Source organism: Daktulosphaira vitifoliae, unplaced genomic scaffold (genome assembly GCF_025091365.1).
Source record: "Daktulosphaira vitifoliae isolate Bord-2020 unplaced genomic scaffold, ASM2509136v1 Scaffold_3, whole genome shotgun sequence".
Lineage (NCBI taxonomy): Eukaryota > Metazoa > Arthropoda > Insecta > Hemiptera > Phylloxeridae > Daktulosphaira > Daktulosphaira vitifoliae.
This window is the reverse complement of record NW_026099574.1, coordinates 9,206,571-9,234,381: the sequence shown is the minus strand read 5'-3', so window position 1 is coordinate 9,234,381 and position 27,811 is coordinate 9,206,571. Positions and strand designations below refer to the sequence as shown.

Sequence of the window (27,811 nt, the reverse complement as noted above, 5' to 3'; positions counted from 1 at the left end):
AAAAAATGTGTTATTTCAGTTTAATGGTTATTTACTTAATATCTCAAGGGTTTTTGATACCGTATTATTAAGCTCCATCTCCAATCCGGAAGGAGATGTGCAAAGCGCACACGGTATCACGTTGACGCCCCTGCAGTACTGATGACCGTCTCAAACTACACGTTCACCTGACCCAGCCCAACTGGTCCTCAGCATTCAAGTCACGGTGCACCTATGTCCTATGCCTAACATCACACTGTGCAGACGTAATATACACATACAAAATAGCAGCGGCAGTGGATACCGTATAGTGGGGCAGTAGAAAAGGAAAGCGATTCTCACATGACGCTTCAGTATCCGTACAGACATAACGATTGACAGACAAATATAAACAATTAGATAATCAGTCAGTTGTACCGTTTTTCGAAATAAATAATCGGAGATACATTGTTATTTGCGAATATTTTTTTTTATTATCGTTCATAGACTTCGAGATTCATTTACCCTTGAAAAAGTATAATTAATTAAAAAAAACTACCCGTTTATTTTTTAAAGTGTAATTCTAAAGAATTTTCATAGTAGAACAAGCCCAAGACGAAGATGCTTTAATTTTTGAGGATTCGAATTTAAAGGTTTTAATATTTTGCTCTTCTTTGTAATTATCTTTTCTGTCATTCAGGTAAATATGTGTGAATAATTATTTATACTATTATTTTGTAATACATAAAATATGTAATAGGAATAATTTCATTCTTGTGTATATATATTTGCTATATTTTTAATTATAAATCATATTACGAAGTATTAAACATTGAAGTGTTTAAGTCGATTTCAACATACCAGTTAGGAAGTAGGTTTATATACATTTTTTAATTAAGTGTAATTCTCCAAAAGACATCATCATATAGTGCAAATTTTCAGTTATTTAATCGTAACCACGTGGTGTCTTTTATTCGTTTTGGGGAGTTGAGAGAAGGTTCAGACAATTTGTGATTAAACTTTTGTATAATGAAAAAACTTGCACTACTTTAAATACCTACTTGATACTCGTTTGAAATTTTGCATCTGCAATCAAAACTTATAAATACATATAATATTTCCCCTATAAATAGTGAGTCATTTTTAGATATCTCATAATTAAGTGTATTAATTATATTGTAAAGTGTATTAGTAACATTTTTTAAAAATAATTCTGACGAAATGAAGGCTTTAAATCATAATTATTATTAGGGTTTATGGTTTTTGATAAAATTATTAAAAATGATTTCGTATACAATATTTCAATATTATCATAAGATAGTTGTTTTTTTATTAAATTGCTAAAAACATTTTTTTTTAATTTATTATTTTACGTTTATAAAAACAATTGAACAAACAATTTCTTTATTTCAGTAAACTTAATTTTGAAGTAGTCAATATGCAAATTTATGTCGTATAACAATTTTACTGCGAATATTATACCAATCCAAAGTAAATTAGTCGGTAAATTATAAAAAAATTAATCTATTTAGAAAACAATAATAGCTATCAAATTTATTTCATTTCAAATGACACGGAGAACAATAGTATTAGTCNTCAATATGCAAATTTATGTCGTATAACAATTTTACTGCGAATATTATACCAATCCAAAGTAAATTAGTCGGTAAATTATAAAATTTAATCTATTTAGAAAACAATAATAGCTATCAAATTTATTTCATTTCAAATGACACGGAGAACAATAGTATTAGTCTAACTATAAGGTTTAATAGCTCGTAAAGAGTCGGGTAATTTAGTTAACAAATCAATATAGTCTATAGGTTCTTGTATAAAGCAAATAAAACTTAATATGCTTATTTGAATTGAATATTCAGATATCGAGTAAATAGAAAACCTGTTAAAGGGTGAATCGCATGACTATTCCAAGTGTAGTAATGTTTTACAAATGTCAGACTCGAAATGAAAACAAATAGTAGATTGCCGCGTATTTTATTTGCTGAGTGTTTATTAAAATTAATTAGAATTTAGCGGTAAACAAACAGTTTGGAATAATCTTTTTAATGTTTATACTCTATGTATGCCTTTCTTCGATCATTTTAAATCCCACCTGTCAAGTAAATTGCACTGGACGAGCTAAATTTTTTACTCTCTCCTGCAGCAGTAGTCATGTTTCCATGGTTACGCAATCAACGTGTTTTACTCGAATGCCAATACAAAACGGTGTGTTTCAACAATCACAAAATACTACATCCACAATTTAGTGGTTACAGGCCATCTGTTTCGTTAAAATTTTACGAATAGTGCTCCCGTGTCTGCAGTAGGTAATCGAGTGTCGTAAATGATTTATTAGTCGAAATAAAAGCAACGCGAATTTAAGCAATAACTGAGGTCATCGGCATAAGTGCAAAGCGATTCCCGTTAGTTTATTAAAGTAATTTCTTAAGGCTGTCATTTCATTGTTGATATTCATACGTGCAATGAACGCTGAAACACTATAGTAGTCACTTCTTTGAAACTTAAAAGTCAATTTCTCATATAGTGGAATATTCCGTACTGCTTGATTAATAAACTGTAATAAAGATTGTATAAGCTCATTAAATAATAACGAACGTCAAAATGATTAGATATTCTTCTTGTATAGCAAAAAAAAATAATTCGTTTGGAATATTTGCTTAAAAAATAATTAATTCAAAGAAATATAATAAATATTTTACAAGAGCAACATAAATAAATTAACCTGTCTATTGAATTTTAAATACTTTAAAATAATAATAAAACTAAAAACTACTTGACATTCATAATTAATAACCTTAATTATAATATCAATAAACTTCCTTAGACTTAATTGGCATAAAAATGTTTAACAAATAATTGAATTGGATTTACTGAAATTGAATTGTAAATTGTGTTCAAATTTCTTAAAGTAATCAATAAAGATTTGCAAAATCAAATTTCTGTGAATTTCGTTTTCATATTTAAAAATATATATTAAATTATTCTATTCGTTTATTTAGTAATTAATTAGAATGATTACGGAACTTGTAATGATTGGTAAAGTATACTTCAAGTTATATATAACTAAGCAATCCATAATTTAAACTATAGGAAGTTGAACGGAATCAAAAAATAAAAGTACTGATGTATTACTTGTATACTCAATATATTATGCAAATATTTGTAACATGATAGAATTATTAATCTTAGTTTCAAAACAAGATCTGTGTTATTGCTACGAGAAATTTGTAAATACATAAGATGGTAAAATTTTTTTTAGATTATAATTACAATAAATTATAGTTGTTACACATTGTTTATATTATAAATTATTTGAATTATAAAATTGGGATAATATCCATGTGAATGCATTTAAATATATTAGAACTATTTTTTGTTTACATGCCAATCATATGTTAATCAATTTAGCAACATGCGTGTAATCATTACATGATGGTAAATAGAGGTCGGAATTTCATTACTACACATATTTTTTTGGAGGTATTCGTTGAAAAACAAGAGTTCATAATCTTAAAGAATTGTGTTGCATTTAGTTAGATAACAATGTTATTTTTTTGCGTAATTGAGCATATGTTGCATAAAATATAATTACTTAAAATTAAATGTGTATTTAAAATATTAATTTAAAAATAAAATATATAAAAATATTTAACTCAATAAGTCACAAAAATTACTAATAATTTGGAGATACGTATTTTGGGAACAATGTAACCATTGTCATATAACTCTAATAAAATACAGAAAATATGTTAATTTGATTAATTTGATAAAACTTCAATATTTTATTTTGTTATATAAACAATTATTAAACCACAATTTTTTTTTTTTTTTTTAAGATCAATCATCCAAAATAATTTTAAAATTTTAATAATTATTCAAAGTTGATTGTATTTTATTCAGATGTATACCTGACAGAACGAGATTTTTACTTTGTAAAATAAAAAAAAAAACTTGTTTAATATATTACTAAATTTTTATTATGCTTATAAATGTATACATTAAATTTATGAGATTATATTTTATAAAAGATCATTTTTTTTGCATATTTCACTGATTTTTAAAAGAATATTTTTTGAGAGAATATTAGCATGATATTTAAGTTATTTTAAAAGAATGTTATTCTGGTCCTTAGTAATAAAAGAGTCAATTATATTATAAACGTGCGCCTGTGCTTGTGTACTATCTTAAACAATTCCAGCACGAGTAGTTTAATTTAATTTTTCTTTGCAGATAAAGGGATGATGATTATGCAATACAGTTCATTGATGAAAATTTATAGAAAAACCGGTCTTTCGTTGTACTTACGGTAGTTTTCACTTTCAAAATTTACCTCGTTCGAATGGTTGAAGGTCGATCGCCTCCGGAAGTTCATTAACGTTTGTTAAACTATATAGTATATCTTTAAACTCCAAACCCAACAACAGTATTCAAAATATAATTTATAAAGAGTACAGTATGTGCTATATATTTACGAGAATGCTAAGTAGCGAGTACATTATTTTTTTATCTATTTTTTTTACTCGTGACTACTTTCACTGTAGACGCGCGAAGGCACGTGCTCAGATGAAAGTATTTTTTTTCCTCGTCGATCTTTTCTTCGCTGTCTTGTTGAGCCTTAAACGTCGAAGATATTGATCACGTGCCACAAAGTAAAACAACAACAAAAAAAAAAAAAAAGGAAAACAATTTTCGACGATAGTTATTTAAATACTGACAGTATTTTTGCTGTACTGAATAACTATAAATTTTAATAAACGAGTCACAGTGAAAAACACGATGCACTAATCATTAAGAAAAATTAACAGTATATTTTAATATCTATATTCCTATATTTCATTAGAATTGAGTTTCTAGAGCGGAAATAATAAACTTAAAATTTATGTTCACATTATTTTTTTTTATGGAAAAAAAAATCAGTCGGCTACCCCCAATTAAGTCGCTCGAAAAATCACATTATTAAACAATTTTTATTTACCTTTAATTTGAGTATTAAAGTAATTAATTTTAATAAAATATTTTATTTATTTTTCAACTAAAATCTGTCATATAAAAAAAGTTAGTCATTATATAATTAGGTTATTTTATATTTAGGGGGTCTATATAGCTCGGTCAAGAACATGTTGTGCCTCAAAATGAATGTTTAGAAGTTCGATTTCATACCGCCAAACTATGCAGGTTTACCTTTCCTTTCTCATACAAGAATTAAGTTTCTTATTTGAGAGGAAGTTAAAAGTAAAAAAAAAACAATAAAAAATATGGTGTACTTTATTCATCTCGCATTGATCACATAAATAGTATAATGTACAATTTAGTTACATAAACTTAATAACTCTGAAATTTAATAACTTTTATTGTTATTATTTAAGAAATAATGTATCTTATTTTTGTCTCCATATTATAATACATATTTAGTGTAGGGACATATTTGAACAAATCAAAAATCAAATGCCTTAGAAATAGGCACTAGGTTTTTATATGATTGTCGAATGGATTTATATTTTATTATGTAGAACGTGAAATTAAACTATGAAACGTATAAATGCAGAGATTTTGGCAGCCAATTTGTTGATATGACATAACTTATGAAGTCGCACGTAGAACTACATAAAAGAGACAAGTGGGTTACTATCAATTTGATTACTCGTTTAATGTAGTAATTATGTAATGTATTTAATTTTGAGATCAGCTCTTAACTTACACCATTGAATATAGTTAGTATACTATTATTGAGTATCTATACTCAATGCTTATACTAGTTAGGTGTGTGATTTACTCAGAGCCGTATTGAAGATTTTGGCATGGGGTAGCTACATATATTTTGGCACCCCCAAATTTTATTTCAGAATCACCATTTAATTAATATATATGAGCAAAAAAATAAGTCAATATTTTTTCTTTAAGTTTTCATCGAACTTATAATGATATTCTTAAAATAAAAATGAAGAAAATAGAATATCATGTAAATCATAATTATTAATATTAAAATAAAAAATTTTGTTTAACAACCGTATGTCTAAAATGTTTGTAGGATTTACACTTCAACATTAAATTACGCTCCTAAGGATTTTTTGGGGGATACTCCAAACCACCTCCTAAATATGACCCTGAATTTAATAGTAAAGTTTAGATTATAAAGATTTAATGAATAACATTAAATTTAATGTTTTACAATTGTTATCTATTTTTAAGAGTAGAAATAACTAAGCCGACTATTTGAGAATACTATTTTGGATGAAGCAAGACAATATTGTTTTTGTAACATATTTATTTCTGGTAATATACTTTTTTACTATTTAATGGAGAATGGCCTAAATAATATTTTGACTGTTGAATAACTAGATTTATATTATTACTTATCGATGTATTAGCATTTGAAGATTTAGAAAAAGTGAGGAGCGGGATAGGTTTAACTACAATGGGGTAGTATACTTAATATATCACACTGTATAATATATTTTAATAGTTTTTGTATTTTTTATTTTTTTTTTTGTAAAAATCTGATTATATGCAATTATGATTTATTTTAAATTAAAAAAAATAATTTTTTGTACATAACAGCTTTTTTTTACACCAAAAAACTATTACTTTTCATACGATAAAAATAAATGTAAACTGCGTTATTACAGTGAGTTTGTCCTTTCAATGAAATATAGAAAAAAGGTACTAAAGGAATTTTTAAGCCTAACTATTAAAATAATGTTTAAAGTTAAATAGAAAATAATATAATCCGATTTTACCATAATCTTATTTAATCTACTAATGGAGTATTTTACGACTTGTTAATTTAATTGATTGTTGTGCAAAATGTATTTGTGTTAAATGGTTTAGTCAACTGTGAGAGATGAAAATCTAGGGACTTTTATTGAAGTTTAAAATAGATGCGTGAGATTATTTTTCCTTTTTACCGTTTATCCATTGAACCATTTTCCTTTTTTTACATAATAATATATTTTTTTTTATCTGATTGCTGATATTTATTTTGTTACTTTTGCAAAGTTTTGGTAATTTATTTATTTCACTCATGAAGATATGTTTAAATATGCAATGTATTTAAGTGTCCACCATACATGTTGTCAGTAAGACGTATTATAAAATTTTTTATCTATTTTTGTTTTGTTTTTGCCGTCTTAGGTAAATTTATGTCTGATTGAATAAATTTTTTAAGAGTATGATTAGTGGGATTAACAATAAACAATATAGTAATTTATATTTATATTTTTTTTATAATAATTAAAAAAGTATTATTTTTTTAAAATATTTGTGTTATATATTTTCTTGTATTTCTAAATTTATTTTTATAATAAAAATATTCCTAATATTATATGCCTTTTTGAAATTTAACAGTATAAATTTATTGTCACTGTTGAATAAGTTTGCGTAAATTAAGTGTAATAAAAAAATATTGTATTTTTGCTTGGAAATCTAACGTTTAATACTTCAATCATTTTATTGGGTATTCATATATTTTAAAAATGTAGGTAATCATAATCAATAATAATTTTTGTTTCAATTGTATGTATCAATAAAACCAGTAATATCTAATGAAACACGATTTGAAACACTAGTAGTAAAGATTAAATATGTCAACATCATAATTGGGTTATCAACATTTTGATCAGATAAACATTTATTTTTGGAAATTATACGTATGAATTAAAACGCTATAAGCCAATAACAGTGATGCATCAGTAATTTGTTTCTATAAAAAGTTGTGCCAGGGTGTTTCAATTTTTGGGTGATTATTAGATTAAGCGTTAACAATTTTTTAAACATTAATACTTATTTAATAGTTGAACCCACATAAAAGAAAGTTTAAACTCTCCGTGAAGATAATTAATAACTCGTCAACATAATGGTATTAATTTTCGGAGAAATATCAAGATTATATGTTATAATAGACAGAAAGACGTTTAAGCACATGGATTAATCATAATGCCCTTGAATTATCACATAAGTATACTGATGGCTCTGTAATTTATCAGGCTAAACAAGTGCCGCCTGGCACAGTATAATTGAATAATAATCATTAACAGTGCCTTATCATGAACTTGACCGATATAATTTAGACGTGCAAACCACTGGACATTATTTTTACTTTAATTCAATAGTACTGGTTATAGTTAATTTACTTTTTATTATTACATATTAAACTAGAAGTAAATTATTTAAATTTGAATTAATTAACCTTAATTAATGTTTTTATAGTAGAATGATTTGAATCATAATTTTAAAAAATATATAAAATTAATTTTTATAAAAATATATTGATTTATTTAGGAAATATTTTACACCAAAAAAAAAAAATTATTTTTATTGATCCTGAGAGGTCGAGGATAATCTTTGTAAACAAAAACTCCACAGGGGTTATTGTTTCCTGATGTTTAAGTTGTTGAAATTGTTCATTAATTAAAAAATAATAATGTGAATTTAAAATAATTAGAAAAATATATCAAACCAAAGTAAATGTTGTTGAATGTTTCATGTTTTACACGTGCAAACTAGTTATAAAAAATATAAAACACTCGGTTTGTTTGTTGTTCAGGCAGTCGTTAGGTAATCAATAGTTTTGTTTCTGAGCAATCATAATATTTTTGTTTTGCACATAATATAGTTACCTGTTGACAGGATTGCACAATATGAAACATAAAAATCTGATGAATCGGTAGATGCACAGTCATTTTATAAAAATCGATGGACGATAATACTTGGATATTTTCTGAAGTAGTATTTATTATAAATAATTACACGGCACGTGTGTATAAAAAAAATCAACATAAATATTTTAAAACACTTGTGATGTTTTATTTACAGTTCATGGCTTATCCATCAATTTGTGTATGTAATGACCCCGTTTTCTTTATAGCAATAATTATTTTTATATTTATAGTTGCCTTAGGTCAACCTCAATAGTTGATCGTTTGTTATTCGTTTATTTTTTCACTTTCTGTCTCACTGTTTTTGTAATAAGCCGTTATGCTTAATACGCTGACTTAGGGATTTTGCGAACAACCAGTATTGTTGCGCATTTCGAAATTATGTTAATAAAAGAACATCTGCAAGTTTCAAAATAAACGTTTGTAGACTTTGCAAATGAATATTACATTATTTATTGAAACGGCGTGTGTCATTATTGTATAAAATGAACGCTTATAAACGACTTAAACAAAATACTAAAAGTCATGGTTAATATCAATTTTCCATAATATTCAAATAAAAATCCATAAATTATACAATTGTATAATATTTAGAAATCAAGTATTTATTAATATATAATTTGTACTTTGTGATAACTTGAAGTTGTAACATCGCTTACATATTCTTTATAGTTGGCATTAAAAGTAATTAAACATTCATATACTACAGATTTAGGTAAAAGTGGAAATCGTCAAATTATGAATTTGTAAACTTTTGTTAATTTTAATGTCTTGAATTTATATGACTATATTATATACTGGAATAGAAGTGATTGTTGTTGCAAAAAATGTGTCTTGTAGCCGAAATCACAATAAAAAAGGGCGACGAGTAAACTAAAGTCAAGGTCTTTTCCCAGAATTTTTGGACTAATATATTTAAATTTAAAATAAAATTTTTATACCATTTAAGTATTGGATCCATAGAACATTGTTTAGAATACCATACTCAGTAATTTACTGTGAATATTAAAAATAATACTTTTTGATATCTATTTTATTCATTGAAACAATTACTAACAAACTTTACTCAGTAAACTATGAAAAACATGTATTAATGATAGGAAAATGTGATTTTGTTATTGAAGTTTGTCAACAATTTTTAGGACACCAGTAATAATATTAAAATCCAACTTTAAGTTCGTATTTATTGAATACTACTATTAGTGTATATAACAGTTTTACATAGAACAACTAATTTCATGTGATAGTTTCTAGGAAGTTAATACAAAAACTTGTTTAGATAGCAGTTGGAAAGTTTACTTGTAGATTCGAATATATTTAGAATTGATGTTTCCAGTAAGAAGTCAGTTCCAGTGTAACTTTTTACTCTTAAAAATTTCAATTGATAACACGCCGCAAGTCTTATTAGCCAACTTTTATTAAGTCAGGACAGTAGATAGCCTAATTAATTTTTTCCTGAAAATGGTTTTCTTCTATTATAGAAATTCTTAAATATTGTTTGTAATAATTACTTGAAATTTTAACTGATTATATGAATAACTTACTTATAGCTTTTCATACATTTAATATGTAAACCTATACAGTATAATTACATGATTTTGCCGTAGGCTTAAGATTACAGAAAGGCTTATCAAATCAATTAACTATGCGTATGCATACATTTTTCTTTCGTTAGAAAAATTAAATATTTTAATAAATCGGTCATGGACTCGAGTTTAAATCTAATATCATAGGGTTAGTTTTAATTATACAGTATCATATGGATAAGTACAAGAAAAAAGAAAAATGTATATCGATGCTTACATGGTACCCGTTCATTTTTTGTTAGTAAACGAAGGTTATAACTCATCTTAACCTGTCTTGGTTATATGGAGTCATGAAGTTGTCTTATTTACTAAATTAAATAAATATACGTTTTTTGAATTCCAATAAGAACAACTTTTTTCTTATTTGAACTATTCTGGTTTTGATATCTAAAAATTCTTACGCTGTTCTCAAGTTCTGACTTGACTAAATAAATAATATACAACCAATGAAGGTTAATGCACTTTAGCCGAATACAATAAAAATAAACCAGCCATTATTGTACAGATTCCAATTTTGTATCAAAACTTTTGAATGTGAAAAATTTATTAAGTTTTTTGTGTTAAAAGTTAAATAGTGGACTGACTAAATTATAGTCTATTGCAACTGTTCATGATGTTTACACTCTCCTACACTACAGAAAGATTTATAAATTTAATAAAAAAAACTGTAGCTAATAAAAAGAAAAAGAAGGAGACACCTTAAAATAAACATTCTGTTTGCTTTTATTAATTTATGGTATTTATTGGATATTTTACAGATAATGCGGCGAAAAATGATGGTAATAATGATTAAATAAAGAATAAGACACTCCAATGGACTCCAAAAACATAAGGTGGGTATAACTAATAAGTAATATTATATTTTAATCAATGGATTTCGTATACGGTTTAGTTGATTGAATAGAGGGGTAGGTTTAACTCTTTTAGTCTTTCCCCGAATATGTCATTGATTTGAGCTATAATTGTATTATATTGGTCGATTATATAGCTAATATTTCCTGAAAGATTATTTTCCAAACAATTTATTACAATTAAATACCTCTAGTGTACAAAATTATTATTATTATATTTCTCTAAATTATACAAAAATAATATTATTTTTAAACGTATGTTGTTTAATTGACGAATGCAATGCTTGATTATTGTAAACATTTGATATATGTTCAACGTTCAATATTTCTGGGCCTTACATTTTTTTGTAAATTTATTTCTTCTAAATGTAATTTTAACTATATACCAAATTCTATGCAGTATGATAATCATACTTTCAATAGTGAATAAAAAATATTGAATGTGTTTTTCTGATTATTTTTCAGTGCGTATCATAATAATACATTTTTTTATTTTACTCCTTTACTTTCTTAAAAGTTCCTTATTGATCCATTATCTAACTACATATATCCAAAATGGATGTATTTAACGCTTTATATGAACTTAAGTAGAAAAGTAATCCTGGTGCAGATAATATTCCTAGTCATATTTTTATTTATTTTTGCAAATTAGTTTTATCTCCTGACTAACATATCTATTTATTCTATCACTTTCAACAGAAATTTTGTATATCCTATATTTAAGGATGGTGATTAATCTTTTATTTCTACCTATAGACATATATCTCTCCTGTATATTTTATCTAAAGTTTTTGAGTCCATTATAGCTAAAAAAATTATTTCTATTCTTAATAATAATCAACATATTTTTCGCACTTGTAGATCTATTACATTACTCTTCTTATTTTTCATTAGTTTATTACTGATGAAAAACATATATTACTTATTTGGCTAAAGTGTTCGATAAAGATAATATTTCACTTTTATTATAAAAGCTAGATTTGTTAGTTACATACAACCCCATTCATTTAAAAAAGAAAATTTTGTTAAAAACCTGAATTAAAGACTAGTTTATGATTTAAATATCTAAATATTACTGTAAATTATAAATTTTTTTCATATATAAATAATTTCAAATAATACTAAATCATGTTAAGATATCATTTTATACAATATTTTATCATTACACGTGTAATTACTGACCATTACGCTAAAGTAATTAACTTTGAAATTTCTTTAAAAAGTGAAAATTTGTTTAAGCTAATTTTATCTATGAAATAAATACAAATACACTAATATGTAATGCAAATTGGAGTGTTATTATAAATTCAAATTATATTGATAAATCTGTACCAAATTTTTCAGAAAAATGGAGGATGTTCTTTATAATTTTCCATGCACAGCTTATAATAATATACCAGATTCATAATACAAATTGTTGAAAAATTCAATCATAAATTTTCTTAATAACCACTCTTTCTTTTCAGTTTATTCAATTTGGTTTTCTCAAGACAAATTGGTTAATAATATTAATTTTTTTTTGTTAACATATATATACATAACAATTTAAATGATAATAAAAATGTTATGGATATAATTATAGATGTTTAAAAAGCTTTAAATTTTACTCAAATGGTGTCTATCAAAGGACTATTTTAGGGCCAATCTTATTTATTTTATAAATTAATGCTTTGCTTAATATTAATGTTGTTGCCAAAATAATATGTTTTACTGATTATTACAAGATAAAAATATTAAAAATCTATATTAAAAGGCTAACAAAACGTTCTATTCTATAAAATCATAGTTTGGCAATAATTTATGAAAACTAAATTTAACGAAAATCAAATAATATAANAAATTTAACGAAAATCAAACATATAATAGTTGTGATAAATATTTGAGTATTTAATATTCATAAATTATGTGTGCACACTCCTTCTTGTTTGTTGGAAAGTCTTGTTTTAAATTTTGTTCATGTAAAATTGAATATTAAAATTTATTCATATATATTGAAAGAGTATCTTATCTAAAATACCTAGGATCATTTATTGATTTATAATTCAATTGGAAAAAACCTATTAATAAATTAGTAAATCAAAGTCGATAAATGATTTTGATATTCAGTAATTAATAGTAGCTATATATCATTAGTGCATTTAGTTGCAAAAAACATTTTTATAACATTTAGTGCAGTCATAATTATACTCTTAGAATCAACAAATATTAATTTAGTTGCATCCTATCGTAAAAAATAATTTAGTGTTTTCAAATTTAAGATTTTTAAATATAATTTTTAACATTATTCAAAAAAGTAAATTTTCGCCTTTATTAATTTAACATATGAATATTTACATATGAATTTAATAAAATTGAGTTCAAATGAATGCCTTAAAAAATATTTGTTTATTAAAAATACTCTGTTTTTGATTTTTTTTTTGTTTCTTATGAGCGATATTAAATTTAGTTATTAGATATTTTAAAGTTAATTCTTCCACAATTTAACAAATATAATGATATTGTAGTATTCACATTAGAACAAGTATGGAGATCACGTATATACACTTAAATTAGAATATTGATACATTTTTTTATCAATAACATTTGTCGAAAGACATCGTTGTTACAAAAACTTCACCATTAACATTCAATAATTGATATGATTTTTTTAAATCATTGTGATTTTTTAATCACAAGTATTTTTTTGAATTTTAATAATTCTGTTAATTGAATTTCATTAATTTTATTGCACAGGTACACTAATTCAATGCACATAAACAATCATAACTATTTTTTCCAACGTACAATATTTATTAGAAGTGCATTGGCCGGTAGACACTCGTATCGGTGACGTCACAGTAGTGCTGTGACCGTGTTTGTTTGAAAATATTAACGGCATTTCTATTTACACCTTGTACATACTTCTTACCTAAATTATTAAAAAAAAAAAATACATTAAAATATAATAGGTTCCACAGTGTCATTGCTTTTGTTCTCGGTTACGAACACACGTTATCTGTTCAACATCAATTTTGAATCCGCTTAAGAAATATTTCATTTATTCTCTTAAATATTTTTTTATATAATATTCTATACACAGATTGTTACACTAGAAAAAGTTTGGAAACGAAGACTTGTCCAAATTTCATTACTAAAAAGAAAATTATATAGACTAAAGATTATCTATTGAAAAATATTTAATAATTAATTTTTGTATGATTTCTCACAAAATTGCAAATAATGTAATAATAATAATATTTAGAAATTAATCTATCATCATAATTTAAAACAGTATTTTTAAAAATCAATAGAAATCATCTAGATTCCCAATAAATTAAATTTTTATGAACACTAAATACATTTCATTTTCAGTTAAACATATTATTATTTGGGTAGTAACGGTAAGTTAAGTTTTGGCTTCTTGTTGAAATTTTATAAAGTAAAAATGTTTTTTCTTATTTTTAGTGGACAATAACCTAAGGTGATATCCAACGCTAAAACAAATCTTTCAATATTAAAAACAATTTATACACGGTACCGTGTTACAATTGTGAAATGATAAAATTTATGATCTCAAAATGTTATATTTTACTCATTACTTTTAATTTAATCAACGTCGATTACATTTTTGTTAAGCTTCTCTAGTATTTACTTGTGATGTCTATGCGTATTATTCGACGTAAACGTTTATTTATTGTGAAAGGCTAATTGAAAACACTCAATTGAGTTCATAACAAGCCCGAGTCACATCTCGAAATTCGATTGTCAAAAGTCCTTGTAACATAATTATATTACTATAGCTGTACGTGGTTTAATAATTTTGTATACTGAATTTATGATGATGTTTTTTGCATGCTATAAATGTAATAGGTATCGATATTTTGTAATATAATTTGTGATTTTTATTGTGTCAGTTTTACTATTCAATACTCGCCAAACATATTTTGTGTTAAAATATATGTTAATACTACATAGAATTGATGATATATAGAATGTTCTAGCGTCTTGCTTTTATTAGTAGGTCGTATTCGTTTATATATATATTTAAATATTTGAAGTATTGTTTTTAGTTTTGAATAATTAGACAGAAACTTTCTACGGACTTTTTTTTAGTATAAACGTGTTTTTTTATTTTTTTTTAGATACTTATCTGAATGACGCTTTGCAAGGACCAGTTATTTCTCTGGATAGTAAGTAAAATTTGATTGGATATTGTAGCATTATTAATGATAAAAAAAAATAATTAGATAAAATGCTATTAAATTATTTTAAGCCGTTATAAATATAAATTTTGAGATATGTACCAAATTGTGTTAATATGTTGTAATTAATTCAGTGATGTTACAATAACTTATTTTCTCGGTGATTTATTTGTAAATAGTTACAATTATTGCTAAAGCGTTCGGTATTTAATAACCAAAGAAAACCTAATTCGATACACCAATAACTTGGTATACCCTTTCTCTAGGTCGAATTATACACGCGTTCGTGTATTGTTTTTGCATACTGAATTAGCCGTCAAACGTCAAATAAATGATTACACGCTTTTTGATATCTAAAAAACAATAAATCATTTATGAAATGTCGTTTTCATTAAAGATTTGAACTATTTATGTATATTTTTAAGATAAATTTATTTTACTGATACACTGTCTGTTACCCATTATTTACTTACAATAAAACTTATGTATGAAAGTCTAATTAATCATTTTTAATTGATACTACCTTATGTTTATGAGTTAAAATATTCGTCACGATTTTTCTCAAATTAATGTTTTTTATTATTAGTAAGATTCTAAAATTTCAATATTAGTTCTGTGATATTAAAATTAATATTGCTAGTTATTCAATGATAGTTGAAAAAATCATTATTTAGTTAGTGTAAAATACTTCACTGAGAATGATTCTAACAACATATTTCAGTTAGTCAGTACTATTACTTAGACAGAATAATATACCTCATAATCAGGTAAACTGTATATTTAAAAATACCATTAAAAGTTAAATATAAATTAAAACTATTAAGTATAATAACATTGTATAATAAAAAAAATAAAAATACGTAGATTTATTATGTGGTGTTCGGTTAGAAAAGGACACATGAGTGTTAAATTGAACCTTTAAAAAAAAATTAAATTAATACTAACTTTTTAAAACCAACGAATTTTCTTCGTCGTTATCTTACTGTATACATTATATATTATAATATAATATATAATTATAGATAATATTATAATATAATAATATATTCTTTGTATATATTGTTTGAAAATTAGGAAAATTAATTGTGTCTGTGTTAAAAAATAAAACCCCAGCAAGTTGTGGTCGCGGCACAGTGAGGACATGGCATAGTTGGGTCAAGTATAATGATATCTGACAGTGATTAAAATCACAATCATAAAAAACGCTTCGATGCAAATTTGTAGATAGTGTTTAATTTTAAAAAATTGATGGATTATTCCAAAAGCTATACGATCTCCTTTTTCTTATTTATATCCTGATTTCAAGTTTTATGATTTATAAGTGTAATAATATTAATAAATATTTAAACATTTTATTTAAAAAAATAGTATGTTGAATGAAAGAGGTATACAAATAATATCATAAAAAAATTGTATTGATCCATACATTTTTCAAGAAGTTATAGCATTATAAAATTAAAAATATAAAAAAGAATTTTTTTACAAAAATCTTATTTTTTTTTATTAATTTTGATTTCACCGTGAAGACAAAATAAAGTCCGATTTTTTTTTTCATAATTAATTATATTACATTAGCTTTAATTTAATATATATATAGAAGTGTTAGTATTTTCAGAACACTTTTAAAAGTTAATTTTTTCTGAAAAAGTTGTCATTTTGAATCTCCCATGTGGGCAGGTAAAGGGTCAGATTTATAAAAAAAATATACAAAATGATAAGCAAGTACCTCACGTATCTATTAAAAAAAAATAATAATATTGATTTTATCATTTTTGAGAATGTTATAACAGTTTTAAGTAAAAAAATTAGCGATTTTTAAATTTGTAATTTTTTGGAGATTCCCCCCATTTACGGGAAACAAGGGAAATGTTTTCAATTTTTAAAGGTTATGTCTTCGACTAGATACGATTTGTGATATTTTGACGTATCGTTGAAAGAAATTGGTTCGGTGAGAGGTGAGAAAAAGTGGTGACAGACACAAAAAAAAAACACATCATAGTAAAATTAATACTTTCTCAGCTTTGCATCGAAGCAAAAATATTTCCATTATAATTTTATTTAAAAAAATAATATACTTCACAGGTTTTATGTACTTATCATGATTAAATAAAAAATTTAATTTTATGATAACTTATGTTTAATATGAATATCAATAATTTTACTGTCAGTTTTTAAAATTACAAAATAATGGTATAATGTAATATTCAATGTTTTATTTAATTAATTAATGTTTTTCATAATTCTATTACTGGCGTAATATTTAGCTATCTATAAAAATTATTTCTACCAAAAGATATTGTTTGAATTTTAAATTGCTTTTACGAAAGATTTTATAAAATAATACATTTAAATTGCACTCGCGAAAACATCTTATATTTTCTGTTAAAAACAGTTGATAATTTTTAGATTTTAGATATTGTGTTCAGAATATTTTTGACATGATCAGGTGTCCAACCGTATTGAAATATATTTTTTTAATTCCTAACAATCACATAATAAATCTACTGTGAAATATATTAATTATTAAGTGTTAAATAGAATTAATTAATTAATTGTAGGAATAATAGAAAGAAAGTTTTTCTCGTTATATATAATTACTATACATAATATCATAATTATATTTAAGAAAAATATGTTTCTCATTGAGATTTATTTAAAAAAAGAAATTTTTTTTTTGTAAATAACTCTTATTTGGCTTATAATTAGATATTGATTTTGTTTTTATTTAATTTTTTTCTAAATATTGTTTCTAAACATCCAATAAAACTTAAGTAAAATAGAGTAAGATGTCACATACAAAAGATAATTGAACTTGAGTTAATCAATTTTAAAAGGCATTATGTAATTTATGTTTCTCTAGTACTTTTAAATTTTTAATAATATTGTGTTAAAATTAAGAAGATAATGTATAGTTTATTTTACTTACACTAAACTCGTCGATTTAAAAATTGTTTTTTTTCCTAAACTGAGTCTTTCAAAATCAAATTAAATTATTATTTTTTTGAATACCTTATTTATTATTATTTTTTATTTAATAATTTACCAATAAAAAAGTATTGTAAAGTTTTCTATTGATGCGGAATTTGATTCTTCAAATTTTCTTCTTATATTCTAAAATTATTTTTATCAATTAGAAACTCAGTTTTATATATATTGTTTTTTTTTAGTGGTTCATTAAAATGATAGAATACATTTTTAGTCATAAGTTTATTTAATATATAGCTTTTTAAGTGTAACAATGAGCTCTCTTCTGAGTTTTATCTGAATGCTCTATTATATAACTGTTAGTATAGGTTTTAAAAAAATCTGCATAAAATGAAAGGGTAATACATTTCCCTGTCATTTTATATTAATTTTTTATACCGATTTCTCTGGAAATACCGAGAAATCAGTCCGGTGAGTGCTGAGAAAAAGTGGCGACAAATATATATATAAAAAAAAACACATCATAGTAAAATTAACACCTTCTCAGCTCTGCATCGATGCTAAAATATTATTTAACGAAAAATGAAGAGTAGTATGCTTAATAAATCATCCTGTGATTTAAGAAATTAAATATTGATTTGACACTTTTCGCAGTTTTTATTTATTCGAAGAAAAGTTAAATTTGTAAATAGTTGGTTGATTTTTTTTCTAAATAGCTGTTAAGAATTTAAAAGTCAACAGTAAAAATGAAAATAAGCATATGTTTTATTGTAATCGTACAATAATATGTAATAAAAACTTTGGTTGAGCGCAAAGTTGAGTTATTTTCATTAATAATTAATTCTTATTTTTTTACAAATTCTTTTTGATGACTTTTTTGTATTGTCTTTTTAAAGTTTTATCTTTGGTCAATAATTATTGATGAATTGACATCAAAATAAATAAAATAAATTTATGATGATTTAACCTTGGAAATTTACATTAAAAAATTCAATAATTGAAAAAAAAAATGTGTAAAATTATATTTTCTGTAAATATTTTAAAAATAATTGTAAAAAATAATTATTAGGGAATTTTTTGTTTTAATAATCCAACAGTAGGTCGACAATGAATTAAGTAGCCTTAAAGATTTAGCAGACTTTATTGGTATTTGCAGTAGGGTGCCTAATGCATTTTACTTGTAAAATAAGAATTAGAGTGCTTGGCCACATAACATACATAATAAGTGTTTTTCATGTTTTCATTTGGTGTATCTGCAGGAGGTATGGTCGCAGAATATGTGGCTTTGTGCGTAACGATGCTGGTGACGTTAGCGCGACCCAGCGCTGCGGGTATTATCGAATGGGGACGATCCAATCACATAGAAGTCAATATACCTTGGTTACCATGTGAGTAAAATTTTAATATAACGCATTTAACCAAATAAAAATGGATATTCATTAGCGATAATCCTTTTGTATCTCTTATAACCATCACAAAGTGTCAATATTGCTTGTATAAACAAAACAGATGCGTTTCCTCTAAAATCACCTCTTTGAGTAGTCAATTAGATTATTCGCCTATATTTTGAAAGTTAGTTCAACTTAATCGCTTGGAAGATAAATACATGTGCCGTTTTCAGTTGTATAAACGGTTATAAATAATCTTGTCTTTATTCCACTAAATTTTGTAACTAAACATTTATGTTCGGTAGGACGGAAAATCCTACAGAGCTCGGCGGTTTGGAAAGGAACCTCGATACGTATACATCGAAACAATGCGTTCCTGGTCGAGCTATGTAGAATGCCTTTCGTCTGATTCGGTCATTTGCTTAAAAAAAACCGTCAATAAATTTTAAGTGACGATGATGTTAAATAATGGTAATTTGTAAAGCCGAGAACAATACAAAGCTTAAGAGAAATTTCAAATATATAAGCGATAAAAAGAAGAATTCGTACAATAGTGAATAACTACAACAATGGCGTATAATCGATGATTAATGTTTGATTTATCATGATAACTTATTCTATTCTACCTATTAAATAAGCCATCAATAGATTGATATTATTCAATAAAATTAACAACCTAAAATAGCTTGTAAACATTTGATTTAATTATTATCTTAACAGTTTTTTTTGTTTTATTAAATGAATTCTTAGTACTGAGTTATCTATAATGTATTTTATAAATTTGTATGACTATTTAAAATACAAAAAAAAAAAAAGGTTACGCAATCACGATAAATCGGAAGTTCAATAATGGCAATTAACAGATAATTATGGTTTGATTGTGATCGATCATAAATATATGTAAGATAAAGGAGAGCAAACAAATTAAGAGAAAGTGTTGTGTAGCAATTATTATTTGAATTAAAATATAAGATAAAAATTGTATGCAATTATAAAAATGTAAGCTTTTAAAATAAAAATTACGCAAATATTTCATACTTAATAAAGTAAAGAATAACCAACGAAATAAGAACTTTTTTGAGACATTAATAATATGACAGGTTTTTTTTAGGAATTAATTCTTAATAATTGATTAATATCCATTATGTAATGCGTTTATTTTTTTTTTTTTTGAGAATTTTATTAATTACAACACTACATTTATTTTCCCTTAGCATTTATATTTAATAAATTTAATTGAAAATAACTATAAAATACTTGAATTTTGTTGAAATTAAATTTTTTTTTTGTTCATAAAATTTACAAAGTTATCTTGCTAATTATAGTACTTAATAAAATGTCATTAAGAAAAAGGTGTTAATGAATTTAAAACGATGTTTTGATTTTTCAAAATATTTTATTTAGTTGAAAATGAAACGAGGTGCTATGATGAATTAGGATGTTTGAACATAACTCGAGAATGGTACCATTTAATTTATCGACCATTCAATGTTTTTCCATTGGCTAGACAAGTTATCGACACTCGATTTATCCTATACACCAGGAAGAACCCAATTCAGGTACTATTATTGATTATATAAGTTGATAACAATCAATTTATTCATACATACAGAATTTTTGACTATTTTAATTTGATTTACCAACTTAAGTTTATCAATTTATAATATCCCTTTTTTAAAATTAGTATTGTAAAAATATGTCATTGTATTCCATTAAAGTTTTTAATAATTGTTTGAACATTTTTTTTATTTGGTTTGTTAGACATTATAATATCAAAAATGTTTAAAATACAATTATAAGTATGGTTAGACTTGGAGTCTCTGGGTTTATTTGATTTTATATCAAATATGAAACTAAAATTAGATTACTGGCTAATACTTCAAAACTTTCCAAAAAAATGTTGGGTTTTAGACAAATACTTTGTTACACATAGGTTGCAATACGACCTTGAATTAAAAATTATAGAAGTATAATTTTTATATTTTTTAATCAAAACTTGATTAAAAACAAAGTTTTAGATTATTTTTTAATGGAAACATTTTACTGGTCGACAGCCAATTTTGGATAATTATTCGATGAAGAACCAGAGTGAGTAACTTCAATCTAAATATCAAATAAAAAAACATTGTTTTTACTAAAAAATTTAACTTAGTGCAATGTTTAATAATTATATACAAGTTTTTTGTGCTAAATAAATACTTTTCATTATAATAAATGTTTTTTTGATGTTACATATTTTTGTATTTTAAAGGTAAAAAATCAGAGTTCAGGTTTATAGATATCAAAGACTACTAAAAAAATATAAATTTATGTAATCAAAGGTCAGTCACTGATAATAATGTTTTTGTGTATTCTAATTAAAAAAAAAAAAAAAAACATTTTAATTCTAAAGTAATTTGAAAAATAGTTTTGTTTATCAAGGACAAAAACTTCAATGTCAAAAACAGATAACAATCAAACATTCTTCTATAGATTTTAAAATTATTTAAATTTGTTCATATCACTATTTTACTTATTAGAATAATTTTGAGTATACTTGAACATAATGATTTCCTAAATACTCCGAGAATACTTTTTCAAATCCTTAAAATAACTTAAAAAAATTACTAATAAATCTAAATCATGCAATATATATGGTCCTCTTGAGTATTTATTTATTCTAAATACCAAAATTTTAATGTAAGAATTAATTTTTCAGTGTTTTTGTAGTTTATATCATTTTGAGATATATTAAAAAAAAAAAAACAAAATCATATTACAATGCAAAATGTTTGTATTTAAAATTTTTGGGCACCAAGTTCGATTCTTTTGGGCTGAGTAGTGTTTTTTTGATCAATTGTTTTTGATCCACCTCTAAATAAAACGCTAAATTATTAAGCTAGCTGCAGGGTACGCCGTATAACTACTATATCCGTTTAAATATCTCAGTATAACCGATATAGTATTATTACATTACATTACATTACATTACATTCATTAATGAAATTACTCTAGTATCATTGATGAACCTAACAAAATGTATAAATTTATATAATTTTGTAAATTATTTCACTGACAAAATTATATGTAGTTTTAAATATTAAATTAATAACACAGTAATAAAATTAAATAGATAGAACAATGAGGTCATTTGATATTAAAAATATTTCTGAAAAAGTCAAATAGAAGTATACTTAATATTTAGAGAAAAAAACTCATTTATTTCCTCTCCATTTCAGGGTTCCTGATTGTAAATCAAAATAATCACAATTAAACTAAATTCTAAATAAAATTGTATAATAAACACTTATCTTTAAATCTTTACAGGGTCAAATGTTAAAAGTCCAATCAGAAAAAACAATACAAAAGTCAAATTTGGATCCTAAAAAGCCCACAAAATTCATCATACATGGATTTATTGATACTCCACTAAGCAATTGGGTCAAGGTAATTAAGACTATTTATAAATAAAAAAAATCTAATAAGGACCCGATTTTTACATGAATTTAATTTTAATTGTTAAGATTCCCTGTATAGGGTCAAGGTTATTATTAAATTTTTCATAGTCATCTTTTTTATAATAAATATTCAAAAGTATAATACTGATCATTTTATTTCGTTTAAAACATATAATTGAAGTTATTTATACTCGTATATTTAAAACAAAAAACATTGCCGCATGTGTAAACTTTTTGAATAAGAAAGGGTATCTGAAGTAAACCTTCGGCCAACGACCCAATGTAGACAACAGTTTTTGTCCTTGAATTAAAGAATCAAGATAACTACTACTTTAAAAATAAAATTAACCGTGTCAAAACATTACCACATAATTTCTTTAATAATTATAATTATATTTTTTTTATAGTAAATTATTTTTAATCTATATAACTATGAATTAAAATATATTATGTACATTATTGTAGGAAATGAGAAGGGAATTGCTTAAACATTCTGATTGGAACGTAATTGTGGTAGATTGGGCCGGTGGATCATTGCCACTATACACTCAAGCAACAGCTAATACAAGACTAGTGGGACTAGAAATCGCATATTTTATAAACTACTTAAAAGTAATAAATCTATTTTTAACTGAAAAGTTATTTTTACACGATGATAATTATTAAAAAAGCAATATAATTTAAAAATACTCGTCAAAAAAATAGTTTAATATAAATCTGATGATTTATTTTTTTTATTGGACTTTAAAAAGTTGGGCTATATTGGAGTTACTTATATACGTTGTATAATAATTAATCAGACGTGTATTAGTAATTTAGTCGGATGTTTTGATTTAATAAAAAAGATCGACAAATAATATTTTCAGTATTAATTTTACTCTTAATGAGATCTTTATTTAAAATAATGTGAGTTTACAGTGTAGCTAATAAAAATATAAATAATGATATCTTTTTAAATATACAATAATATTCTGTATTTATCAAAATAAAATACATATTTTATTGAACGTTTTATCTAAAGTACTATTGTATAATGCGTAAAATACCATATTTTTATATCACTCGATGCATCGATTTCTGATAAATTGTCCTTTGAGTATATTAATATGCTTAAATAATACTTTTATAATTTTAATCTTTTATTCACTTCATGCCAGGACAATATGGGTCTTAATCCGAAACATGTTCATCTGATAGGACATAGTCTTGGAGCTCATACAGCTGGTTTTGCTGGAGAGCGGGTAGAGGGTCTTGGTCGGATAACTGGGCTCGATCCGGCTGAGCCCTATTTCCAAGGAATGCCCCCTCATGCTAGACTAGATCCAACAGATGCACAGTTGGTGGACGTCATACATACAGATGGGTCATCAATATTTCTTTTGGGTGAGATTTTATACAATATTTATTTATATTATTACTATTATTGTTGCCATATTTAATATTATACATGTAATATATAATATTATTATTACTATATTATATTGGTTACTAAGTATCTAAAATAATTTGTTTATAATTTTTATGTATATTAGAATTGGCATAACACGATTTATCATTATTTATTAAGTATGTTTTTATTATATTATGTGATTGATTCAATATTAATCACACTATTCTTTTAATATAATCAACTGTGAAATCTATTATTATATTTAGTTTTAGGTTCATAATTTTTTTTTTAAGTTGAACATATTCGTATTTTTAATTTAAGAATTTGACTAAGATTTAAATTTTTTTCCAAATTAAATTTTTTTAACACGATAAACTTCATATTATAATATACGCAATAAACAAAAGGGATTAATAAATAAACTTATATATTGCATACTACAAATTTGAGTCGTATTAATTACTACTACCATTATCTTTTTTATCGATTGAGCCATAATTAGAAATAACCCCTATGTAATTAAATGGATTAGTAAATGTGTTAAAATAATAACATAGATATTGAAAGCCTAAAAATTATAGTTTTCTATTAGTAAATCTAGTTTTATTTATAGGATATGGTATGAGCGAACCATGTGGTCACATCGACTTTTATCCAAATAATGGTAAAGAACAACCAGGTTGTGACTTGACTGAAACTCCATTACCACTTACACTTATCAAAGAAGGAATCGAAGAAGCTAGTCGAGTTTTGGTAGCATGTAATCACGTGAGGGCAATAAAGCTCTTTACCGAGTCTATAAACTCAAAATGTCCGTACGTTGCCCATAGGTGCAACTCGTACCAAAACTTTTTACAAGTAAATAAAAAATAATATTAAGTTTACAATATCAAGATAAAATATATAACATTTTTTTAAAATTATTAAAACCCAATAAAATAACTAACAATAATCTTAATTTTTATTATAATTTAGAAAAAAATATCTAATTTATTATCTCTATACAAATTTAATTTATAAAAATACATGATAACAGAATAAATTATTTTTAATGACTACTACATTTTTAAATATGAAACATAAGAAAAGACCAAACATAAGGCTAAATGTAACTACCGAATCGAGTTTTAAAATTAAAGAGAAAGTATTAAGCGTAAAAATGTATATATAACCTTAGAAAATTTATCAAACTTGTCAGTATAGATAAAAGACAAATTAATTATTTTTAAATACTTTTATTCCTGGAAAAATAATTTTTACACCTTTAATCTCTATAATCATTTTATTTACTATCAAATATAAATGCTAGGCAATTTTAATAATATTTCATTATTCTGTACAGGGAAAATGTTTTTCATGTAAAGACAATGAGACAGGATGTGCCATAATGGGCTTAAATACTGTAAGACCTAATTTAGCTCCAGGTTCAAAATACTTCATATCTACTGGAAAAGATACTCCTTATTGTAGTAAGTCATACAAATATTACAATATGAAGTAAGAAAATTTTATTTATGAGATAATGAATTTAGCGTTAATGTGTAATGATTTTCTAGGAAAAACACAAATGCCCATTATTTATCTTATATATTCTTATAATCAAGTTTTCTTCAATGAAGAATTTAATTCATTTTATTTGTTATCTCTAGTAGACATTACAGTTATGACTGGCCTATGTGTTTATATTATTCGGTTTTATCCTAAACTCTTCCTCATACTATTGCATACACATTCTAAAAATCTATATTATGGCTTATACAAATTATGGCCCTATATTTAATATTCTAGTTATCAAGTATCCACTTTTTTAAATACGTTTTAAGACTTATTAGTTGGTAAAAATACTGTAAATATACCAGTGTGTAACTTTATATTTTAAGTAAAATTAAATAATGAAATATTTGTAAATATTATCATATGCCCTAATAATTTTCATATATTTTTATTTCGTTCTACGCGTTATAAAAATAAATATATATTTATACAGGACGTCAATACAAAGTTACATTAAATTTGGCGAAACCTCCAAGAGCTGAATCTTGGGTACAAGGATTTATGAAGGTGTCATTGCATAGTGACAATGGTGTCATTAGAAACCTAGACCTAACACCAAAGTAAAATAAAATATCAAATCAAACATTTTTTTAAATTTTAATTTTAAAACTTATATATTATCAGTGGTTACGAAAAAATGGAGCATGGAACCACCCGAAGTTTTGTTGTCACTCATCCAGACGATATTGGTAAAGTAAAAAGAGTAGAATTTTACTGGGAATATGATATGGACGTGTTACAGCCCAGATCTATATGTTTTTTCTGGTGTAATGATCATCTTTATGTGTCAAGTATTGGAGTAACAGAAGCAGTAGATGAAATTAATAGGGGGTAATTATAGATCTATAATTAATTACTATAATAATAATATTTTTTTATAACTCAAAAGTTATGCGTAAAATACAAGAGGTACGATGCAAGAATAATTGAATACTATTTAATTATTCTTGTATTTTTATAGGCTCTTTAAATTATATTCTATTTGATCATTTTATCTGAAACTGATGTTATATAAATTGACAATATTAAATAATGTTAAAAAATAATTTTAATTATTTTTTTACAAGCATAATTTTCTTTGGGTCTCAAGTATAATCCATCATTGAATATCGAATAGAATATTTTTAACTTGTACGTTAACGCCATCTAAGTTAGAAAATTCCAAGTATAATATACAAATGTCACGCCATCTATCCATAATTTAAAATCTTGTAGTTGCATTAATTTAACTTCATGAAAGCTTTAACGTATCTCAAAATTTATATTATTTATTGCAAAATTTGAAATATTGATCAACCGTTAAAGTGGTATTTTATTCTACTTAATTCTTGATATTATACATAGAAATAATTAATCACTTATTATAAATTAGTTTTGATTGTAATAAAGCTGTTATTTATTACAGTAAAAGAGGCATCGAAGAAGACAATAAACTTTGTAGTTTGGGACCAAGAGAATACGCAGATATTGCTTCTAGAACGTCAGCTGTATTCATAGATGAATGTGATGACGGCATCCTAACCTAATATATAAATAATTCATTTTTAGGCAATTTGTATATGTATAAATATTTAAGGGATATTCGCTTTAAAAATCATACATATACATTGTACAATAAAAATGACATGTATGTGATAAGAAAAATACTTGGCATTGCAATGTTAAGTTGTATATCAAAATGCATTTATTTTAATTGGTAAAATATGTATTATTACTATTGAATGTTAAATTGATATTATATTTTTTAGTTGTTTTTTATTTATAAACGTGTTTACCGTCACACGTATAATGAATTTAATAAAAAATAATCAATAAATGTGTTCATGAAAATAATTACGTTATAATAATAAAAATGTTCTTTAACCTTTT

General features: G+C 24.4%; 1 protein-coding gene across 4 annotated transcripts; it reads left to right on the top strand.

The window, feature by feature from the left end:
- The first annotated feature begins 61 nt into the window (after positions 1 to 61).
- On the top strand, positions 62 to 27,811 carry LOC126900558 (pancreatic triacylglycerol lipase-like). 4 transcript variants are annotated; one of them, XM_050676374.1, is made up of 14 exons: positions 69 to 658; positions 4,207 to 4,352; positions 10,975 to 11,049; positions 15,189 to 15,236; positions 19,433 to 19,561; positions 20,966 to 21,120; positions 22,868 to 22,987; positions 23,464 to 23,610; positions 24,156 to 24,381; positions 25,002 to 25,246; positions 25,731 to 25,857; positions 26,376 to 26,502; positions 26,567 to 26,773; positions 27,348 to 27,811. In XM_050676374.1, the coding sequence occupies exons 5-14, from the start codon at positions 19,438 to 19,440 to the stop codon at positions 27,466 to 27,468; spliced, it is 1,599 nt and encodes a 532-aa protein (XP_050532331.1). In that variant the 5' UTR covers positions 69 to 658; positions 4,207 to 4,352; positions 10,975 to 11,049; positions 15,189 to 15,236; positions 19,433 to 19,437; the 3' UTR covers positions 27,469 to 27,811. The 4 variants fall into 4 exon arrangements, with proteins under 4 accessions (XP_050532330.1, XP_050532331.1, XP_050532332.1 ...); XM_050676373.1 differs by lacking the exon at positions 4,207 to 4,352 and having other exon boundaries at positions 62 to 658; XM_050676375.1 differs by lacking the exons at positions 4,207 to 4,352; positions 10,975 to 11,049.